The 9,612-nt window shown below is 33.1% G+C and overlaps 1 protein-coding gene across 1 annotated transcript in view; it reads right to left on the bottom strand.

Annotated features, from left to right (window-relative positions):
* hiw (MYC binding protein highwire) overlaps positions 1 to 9,612 on the bottom strand; it is an 80,650-nt gene that overhangs the window by 1,317 nt on the left and 69,721 nt on the right. Inside the window, exons 58-71 of the mRNA XM_080162517.1 lie at positions 7,134 to 7,440; positions 6,187 to 6,323; positions 5,610 to 5,719; positions 5,398 to 5,458; positions 5,085 to 5,215; positions 4,853 to 4,925; positions 4,571 to 4,716; positions 3,537 to 3,735; positions 1,981 to 2,081; positions 1,768 to 1,837; positions 1,371 to 1,445; positions 1,114 to 1,248; positions 670 to 771; positions 336 to 515 (exon numbers count right to left, since the gene is read on the bottom strand). Of these exons, the coding sequence (XP_080018643.1) occupies positions 336 to 515; positions 670 to 771; positions 1,114 to 1,248; positions 1,371 to 1,445; positions 1,768 to 1,837; positions 1,981 to 2,081; positions 3,537 to 3,735; positions 4,571 to 4,716; positions 4,853 to 4,925; positions 5,085 to 5,215; positions 5,398 to 5,458; positions 5,610 to 5,719; positions 6,187 to 6,323; positions 7,134 to 7,440 (1,827 nt within the window). The remainder of the gene's footprint in view (positions 1 to 335; positions 516 to 669; positions 772 to 1,113; positions 1,249 to 1,370; positions 1,446 to 1,767; positions 1,838 to 1,980; positions 2,082 to 3,536; positions 3,736 to 4,570; positions 4,717 to 4,852; positions 4,926 to 5,084; positions 5,216 to 5,397; positions 5,459 to 5,609; positions 5,720 to 6,186; positions 6,324 to 7,133; positions 7,441 to 9,612) is intronic.

Here is a 9,612-nt window from a genome sequence, read left to right as displayed (position 1 = left end):
ACTATTTCACTCCAGTAAATACCAGTCACTTTAAAAAAAGACGCATAATTCAAATAGAATGATTGGGCAGGCCACAAAAATTTGAAAATTGGAATGAAATATAGAAAAATATATAAAAATCATAACATCTTTATAAGATAGTTATAGACAAGTGAACATTGTTAAAAATGTCAAATAGGACAATGAACGATACTGCATTAATCCCCCCCCCCCAAAAAAAAACTTTAATAAAGAATCACTGGAAGTTAAGTCGAATGAAGTTACTTTGTGCTCTATAATACAGATTTTTCTTAACTTCAAGAACTTTAATCTAACCAATAAAGTTTAAAATTTACCTTAGGAGCTACAGGACATTGTGGTAGTTCTGTCTTGGGAATATTAACGACTCTCTGGAAATCATCATGACAAGCATTACAGAAATGAGTTGTTCCAAAGCAGAAGAAAACAGCGACAGAACAACAATATCTACACTTATACTCCAAGTAATCAGTTCCATGCTTTGGACACATCTGGGCCTAAATAAAATTTTGATATTTTAGCTGCCAAAACAGTAAATAATTCTAGAAACCCTTATACATAGGTAGACAATGATTGTTTAGCTTCCTATCATGTTTCTAAATGCATTAGATACTTGTATAACAAGATCCTGGATGAATTTTGAATATTTACCTGTGAAACATCACTACAACCTCCACAGACCAGCTCCTCAGGATTAAAAACATCTCCAGCAGCTGCCTCTTGATCACATCGAGCTTCTCCACCAAAATAGGCCTACACATTTTTTTAGAATTATCATTACAAGACTTGATGTATATGGTAATGATTAATTATGATTGTGAGGTGGTTTTTGTTGGCTCCTATCAAAGATAGAGAACTTATTTATTTCCTGATATCCCTTTGACCAATCGACATCTACTCTTTAACTCAATTTGTTCGTTCGTCTGTCGATAATTCTATGTAGAAAGTTTAATTATTAAGAGGGATTTACTTCTCTAGACCAATGAAACTCTACTGTATAACTGTATTTTTTTTCAAACTAACTTTAAATGAAAATAAATTTTTTCTTCTCATTAAAGTTTTCATCCGTTTTACAATAAATGATCTGCACAATACCTTATTACACTTGAAGCAGACATAGTAGGCATATCTGTAGAGTGCAAACCCAGTGGGGTTGTTAAACCATCGGGCACCTTCTGTGCTCAATGCTTCGCACCTACTCAGGCCCTCGTATTCAAGTCTCATTAGTGCCTATAATAAAAATAAAATAATAAAGTACGGCAAAGGGATAGTTGCTCAGAGTAGATTTCATTTTATATCAAGCTATTTTGAATAAAAATAAAAATAATATATAAATCATGAAATAATTTTACCTTTTTCTTAACATCCTCGTACAGAGTTCTTATAGGTTGTAACAAATCAGTCAGAGAGGAATGATTTATTTCAGCCTAGAAAGATAAAATTTCTATAATATAATGTATAGATATTTGTTCTATCAATAAAATATTATTATCAAATGTTATTAAACCAGAAAACTTATAATTACTATTATCAAATTAAAACAAATTAAACAAAGAATTTTTAGTTTTCTTTACTGAGACTAAAATTAAATATAAAATTATATACCTACTTATGATAATGTTTGACATAGATTTGCTATGTTTGGAGATTCTACCTACACTTTATGTCACAATTAGAATGAATAAAAATTCTAAGTTTACCGAATCCCATCTACAAGACAGACGGGATTAGCTTCTAAAACTATTTTACCTTACAAATTGGACATTGTGTAAATCCAAAAGTAATTCTAGGACCAAACCATCGAGCATTCAACACTCCTCTGCAAAAGTTTAATATTAAAAAATAGTTCAAAAATGATAAAATCTAAATTAAAGCTAAAACCACAAAAAATAACTACACCATCCTTTTTTGTCTGTGGATTAATCATTTTATGCATGTTATAAAATATTTTTGGTGGTATACCTGACACAAGAGAAATGGAAGACATGGTTACAATCCAGCTTGATGCAAGGAATAGGAGACAAAGGTTCTGTGAAACAAATCATACACATATCATCTCCATCCTTGAATATAAGATTTTATTACGGATATTTTTATCAGGGAATATTATAGGATAATATGGCTCCACATAACTCAATATTTCTTCTCTTACTTGGTGTCTGTGAAATCTGCTTCATGGAAGCCAATGAATAATGAGGAGAAAAAAGGATGTAGATTAATTAGAATGTAGTAATGTTCTTTTTTTCCACTGGGTAATATTCGAGATAAGAGTTTTTTAGTGGTGATGGCAATCCGTCGAATTTTTTGGCCGGATTCGGATTCCGGATTCTAGCAGTATTTTAAAAGGCTTTTTATAAAAATTTTAAAATTAAGTGCTACACAATACACATGTCCTAAAAATTAATGTTCTTGGTGTTCTCTATAATTCACTTCCGTAATCGAACCAGATTTTAAAAGATTTTATATATACCTAATGATGATAATCTTCAAAAAGCGAGAGTTGAAAGAAAAAACTCAAGACGCTAATTTTAGCATACCAATTAAGAATCCGGAATCCGCTATTAAAAAACGGATTCCTGATTCGGATTCCAAAATTGGCCCAAAAATTGGGCGGATTCCGGATCCGGATTGCAAACCCTATTTTTTAGGTTAAAGTGATTGAGAATTTAATTCACTACTTAACACAGTGATTTATAAGGGGTTAATATAAGCAGCATTGGAAAGCATTTTTCTAGTTTAGCCGCCTAATTTGATTTTTATGAAAAAAAATAAATTTTTTTTTGACTACTTCTCTTTAATTTTTTTGGTCAATAAATTAATGGGAAAAATTTAAGATTATTACTTAGGTATACCTAAACAAAAAATCAAGAAAACTGCTGTTTAAAATAAGTCTTTTAGCACCATAAGTCTATAACCAAAGTATGAATATTAAAAATCTATCTCCTATTTATATAATAAAGAAAATAGAATAGAAATTGCCGCATTAAATAGCCGTTATATTGCTGTACAGTTTCTATAACCTCGATTTTTAATTTTCATCCTAAATTAAGAAAATTATTTGTTAAACAACGCTTCCTTAACCACCATATCTTTATAGGAATATTGGTGCTAAAAAGAAAATCTATTAATTTTTCTATAAAAAAAAACATATAGGATTACAAAAATGTAAGTGATCGGTCAATGTTATTGTATTAAGCTAAAGCTTCTACATGGATGCTACAAGAACGATATTAGCTTCCCATACCCTTTAAAGAAATGTAGGATGAATGAAAAATAGTTCAAGAAGCTCGAGGTCTAAAAGCATGATAAGACAAAAACAAATTCGTTTATCTGTTTCATGCTTCAGACACACCGTAAGACATAATTATCTTCATTTATGAGCCGATTATTCAATTTGATTTCTGCAAAAAGTATCTTAGTGATATTATCAAATTAGAACGGTAAACTTCAACTATGTATAGCCGAAAATGCTACTTCGTAAAAGTTTTTACTTAACAAAATTAAAAAAAGGAAGTTACCTGTTTAATATTATTAGCCTCACTAGCATCGCACCCCTTCAGACAAGGGAGACAGTCAATTTCTCCAGCAATACCTCCACAGGGGTGGCCACAAGACAGATGCTTGCTGCAGGCTATGCGGGAGTATTCCTGGCAGTCTGACTGGGTGCACACCCCGTGCAGTACTGGCATAGCTGCGCAACTTGAACCTCCACAATATCTAGGGAAAAAATACCTATACCTTAGATAAACTACATAGTGTAAAATACATCTATACAAACAAAATTTTTGCATCATCTCAAACTTCATCGATGTTAAGGGGGGGGGGGAAGTTTTGACACATTTGCGTAAACCTGGTGTATAGGCTTCATCTTTAGACTGAGAGGATAGGTTATTAGGGATAAAATCATTCTTATATGATGAATTTCCCCCAGATTTAAGATTTTTTGGATAGGCCTCCAGGTTCCGGAGCTCCAGGCCTCCAGGTGGGCTCTCTACAGGTAAAAATGAAAGAAAAAAAATTTTTTTTTTAAGAGTTAGATGTCAGCTTATGAGACAAAATATGTATGTTTTTTCTTCAAATATGTGAATAACAATCAAAAAGAAGCATATTTTGTTTTATAAGTTAACCTCTAACTCTTCAAAAAAAATCTTATTTTTTATTTTTACCTGTACAGAGACCACCTGGAGGCTTGGAGCTCCGGAACCTGGAGGCCTATCCAAAAAGCTTAAATCTGGGGGAAATTTATCATATAAGAATGATTTTATCCCTAATAACCTATCCTCTCAGTTCAAAGATAAAGTCTATACACCAGGTTTACGCAAATGTGTCAGAACTTCCCCCCCCCCCTTATTAAAGAACATTGTTATTAAACCTGATAACCCGAGGCTTTTGTAAGAAAATCGTTAATTAAGTTTGCCAGTTTATACGAAAAGGACTTTAATTCTCTATGATTATTGATTATTGATGCAATTAGAATTTAAATGAGTTTCCGATGCAGATTATTCTTAAAACATATTCTGTCAGCGATACCAAAAATAATTTAGCGTTATACCTGCATACAGCTTCAACAAATCCTCCAGACGAACCTTTCTTGTTTCCTTCATCTTTAAATTCAATCATTCCTTTGAGGGTGGCTGCATCCGCAGCTGCAGTAAGCCAGAATAACTTGGCTCGTCCACATCCTTCATGCAGGTTCACCTAAATACAAGAGGTACATTTTTTTACGCAACGTATATTTTGCACTGAGACATGCCTTAAATCTCAGAAAATCAATAATGTAATGAAAATTATTCCGAGAAGATCAACGTCAGGTGACTCTCTATTAAAGGTTTACCTTCATTGCTTCTTCTTCTTCTTTGAAAACTTGTCTTCCATGGTGACGAGTTTTACGATGTAAATGCAGGAATCTAAAATAATTAGGTAGGTACAAATTATTAAAAATACATTTTTTCTTCTTCAAATATTCCGATTTAGAATATAATTTCAAGCAGATTTTATACCAAGTCTTACAGATATTACAACCAGAGCAGAGATTACCACAAGTATGACAGAGAATAATATCTTACCTATCACAATCAGAGCAGAGATTACCACAAGTATCACAGAGAATGATAGCCAGGGTCTCGCCATCATCATGGTTATCACAAACAGGTCTGTCCTGTCCACTCCCACCACCCCACTCTCCACTTGACAGGCCCTAAAAAATGAACCTCTCAATAATCAGATACATTGTAATAGGCACTTCGTTGTTTGGATGCCTTTTGATGACTAAGGTGTTCCTGTATAAATAAAAATAATAAACATATATTAGGATTTTATATTTCAATGTTCCCTTCCTAAATATTATTCATTTATAGTAATTTTTATACATGTATTTACCTCTACATGATCAGCATGAAGTACACAGAGAGCAGCCCCTGCCAGCCAGACAGTCGGACACCTGGAATATCAGTTATTAGATCATCAGTCATTCATCTCTTAAGAAATACGATGTACTTCTACTTATTTTACATAACGTAAAAATATTATATTCTTGTGTTTTAACCAAAATATTCAAATGAAAGTGATGTAAATTATATAAAACTTTTCACCTAAGTCCTTCATCTGGTTGTCTCCTGACATCATCCAGCTTTGTAAGGTTCAGAACAGCCTCGGCTATAGCAGATTTACTCACATCTGTCCATTCTTCAGATACTTTGCTCTACAAATATGAATTTTTTAACATAATATTTTCTATCAAACTTTAGTGAACTTTCGTGGTGCATAAAAACCTGCAACTGAGCGAAAAATAAAGTGAATATATCCGCTTTGAGGGATTTAATTGTCCATTACCCTTCACGTTAAACTTATATATTTAGTTAAATTAGCAGGTACGCATAGGAAAATTACCTTGGTCCGAAACATGCTCAGATTAATATTGTACATACAAGCAAGACTACCAGAAAAAGGTCGTTGGTTGTCTGTAATGGCTGGGATCAAAGTGCATTAGGAGATAGGACCTACTAAGAAAGTGTAGCTCTAATCTTAAAAGGAAATTCTCATGTGGAAATTCTGCCAAGGATAGTTCCTTAATACATAAATTTTAAATTTTAGGGATGTAGGTTAAATCTTGTGTATACCTATTTTATTAGAAATTATAATAATTGTGTAATATCAGATTATGTTTACCTCTGTCATCTCTTTAATCAAGGTGATGATCTCCTCAGCAATTTTCTTGTGTATGGTTCCCCTGAGCCACCACCGTGGGCCCAGATTATCCCTGGGGTGGATACACGAGGCTAGAGAAACTGTACTCACACTTCGACCTACAAAAACATTGATATTAGTGAATTGAGTAAAGGGGGAAGTATATACAATACATTATACATTACAAGCGGCTACGCCCCTAGAGGCCCCTGGTGGCACTTTAAATGTTTTTTTATTATTTCAAATATCTAATTTGAGAAATAATTGTCTTTGTTGCGTTCAAGTCTCTACGCAAGAATTTTTCAATCTTTTTTATGATTTCTCTTGGGAAGTTGGTGGTAAAATCCCCCAAAATAGTTATAAAACTTCCCGGGACCTATGCGAAACTACCCTGTTAGAGAAAACCCGATCGGTTCAGCGGTTAGCGAGATCCTTCCTTATTATAATCACTAGCGGCTTCGCTCCTAGCCTCTAGGGGCTTTGCCCCAAGAAAAGAAAAATAAATAAATAAAAGACTAAGTACTACTGGTGCTGCCAGTACTTTTATGTGAACTAACTTCCCCACAAACCCAAAAAATAGGGGGGGGGGAGATTTTTTTTTTTTGGGGGGGGGGTTAAGGGTATCCCACCCCTAAGAAAATAGCTTAAAACCACCACAGGACCAACAGGTAAATACCCTGAAGAGTAGAATTCGATCGGTTCAGTGGTTACCGAGATCTTAAGGGACGGACAGACAGACATTAAGCTACTTTGTATTAAAGATAGGAAATGAAATTAATAGTATAAAAATTTGCACTTGACGTGCGGGCTCGTTTTTAAGTTATCAATTCAATTCTTTTTGAAGAATCTCTTATAGGGTTGAATCTACAAGATATTACCTAGGGATCATACAGACACACATCCTGTTACTTTAATGTAAATGATTATACCTGTATGACTTTTCTTCTTGACTTGAATACTCAAACTCTTGGCAATACATCCCAGGAATATGTCTAGAACACCAACAGTGTCAGGATCAAACCTTGGTAGACTATTAGCTGCACTGCCGCTGTCCCCACTCTTCTGCGACGAATGAGACGCAGTATTCAAAATTGTGAAGTCTTTTGGTGGCAGATTTGATATGTTAAGAATGTTGGCAAACCGCATTGGCGGTACAAGCGGCAAAATGCGACGTAAAACGGCTACAACGGCGCGTTGTACTCTCGCTGTCCCGGTATGAAGGAAGCTTAACATGTCCTAGTTCAGCAAATTAATAAAAAATCTTCTCTTTATAATATTTTTGATTGTCAAATAAGATTTTAATTTACTTATGTCTATTGCAGCTTATTCTCGTATGAGAAACAGCACAGAAATTAACCCTCTGATTTTTTTCTTTTTCAAGGACAAATGTCTATCTTACTAACCAACCATATTTCATGATTTTTACAATATCATATGGCTCAGAAAAAAATCTGATTCAAATCATTTCTAGAATGGATTATTAGACAATATTGGGCGAAGGAAAAAAATGTTTGACTCAGAAACCACTGGTTTGAAGTTTCAAAAAGGGCAATGCGAATGGCGAGAAAGCATAGATTTGTAATCAGGGTGCCGGAGCCGTATAATTTTGATGCGGCTCCGGCTCCGGCTCCAGCTCCGGCTCCGGCTCCTACCTTAAAATTAATATATCAATTTTTTTTCATTATTGAATTTGATAAAATAAAATAAATAATATAAAATATTTTGCTTTTATTTGATTAAAGCTATATAAAAGTAGAAGGATGTGTGTCTATTTGTTAAGTAACAATAGTTTTTCAGTTTATTATATGGAAATAGACCGTTGCCAAATTATAATATTACTTTAAAAAATCATTTTTAGCTAGTCCGGAGCCGGAGCCGTTTTTAACGTAAAATACGGCTCCGGCTCCACCAAAAATGTTGCTGCTCCCGGCTCCGGCTCCAGAACACTGTTTGTAATTATTAAATTGAATGCTATATATCTTTTTCAATGAGGCATATTTATCAAATTATTTATTAAATTGAAAGTAGAGATTTAATAATTTCCTTGATCAAAGAATATTGATTGCTGAGATAAAGACTGCCAACTGTGCTTCCACTCAGAGCTAATACCATGGATAACATCTCAAAACAATATGTATCAGAAGCCTAGACATAAAACATCTTGAAAATATTCCATAAAAGAGCTAAATAAAAGTTGTAAATACTGGAATGCAGGGTTGGCAAAATTCGGGATTTTTGTAGGTTTAATTTGCGGACAAGGAAAAATCCGGATTTTATTGGTTAACTCCAGCAAAAGTCCGTACTTTTGAAAAAAGTAAATTTTAAAAAAATAATCTCTGTAAATGTCAACATATTGACCCAATCTTTTGTATTTAGGTATGAGAGTGGCAATAATGAGCTGAGAGGACTTCTTGGTAGTACAGATACTCTACAATTCTCTTGAATGAATGAACGTTAGTATAAAATTTAGGATTGCCTCTTAAATTATAAAATTAACTTATTGACATTAATGTTAAATTAATAAGTCAAAAGAACACTGTTCCTAATTTAAGCTAAAAGTATTTGTTAGTTTCTGAATTCTTATTATATGTTTCATTGATAAATTTTGTAGCATGTTTAATAAAAAAATTTGTATCTGTTAGTTTTATAATTTAAGAGGCAGCCTAAATTTTTTAGGTACTATCGTTCATTTATTCAGGAGAATTGTAGAGTATCTGTACTACCAAGAAATCCTCTCAGCTCACTATCGACTCTCTCATACCTAAATACATATTTCAAATAAAAATGTTGCTTTCTAAAAATAAGTCTTATATTGTTGTAAATTATAATGTTTTTATACTGTGTTTACAGGCATTTTGATAAAAAATAAGAAGTTTATTACGAAAAAGTAGTAATTTAGGATCTTTTTGGAGGCGAACATAGCATTTTTTTCAAGGTGGACTTTTGTTAAGGCTTTGTTGACTTTTATTGGTGGTCAAAACCGGTCAAAACCATGTGGTTTTAACTGCCCTGGACTTTTCCTGCCAACCCTGGTGGAATGTGTATAAGTTCGCAGTTTTCTTAGTTACGTGTCGCTGTAAATACTTAAAGAAAAAAAATAAAGATCAAAATAGTACAAATCTGTTTAATAATTAGGTACAAATTTATCATTTTCGCTACCTGGCTTGATAAGTTAGTTTTTACATATGATTATATTTCCTACTTTCATCTAAACCCCGAACAAACATAATATGCAAATCTGAATTTTCAAAATAGCAGCCTTATTATTCATTTAGGATGATTTTACAATAAACATGTCAAATATAGATGCCTCTTTTGGTTACAAAATTACACTGTTATTTTTTTTTAATCAGAACCGATAAAGCACAAGATCTCAAAAACAGCATTTGGGGGAAATACTGGTGAACA

The sequence above is a fragment of the Acartia tonsa genome, chromosome 5 (genome assembly GCF_053477335.1).
Source record: "Acartia tonsa isolate MP-2025a chromosome 5, ASM5347733v1, whole genome shotgun sequence".
NCBI lineage: Eukaryota > Metazoa > Arthropoda > Copepoda > Calanoida > Acartiidae > Acartia > Acartia tonsa.
The sequence above is the reverse complement of the archived record's forward strand: the minus strand, read 5'-3'. Positions and strand labels throughout refer to the sequence as shown.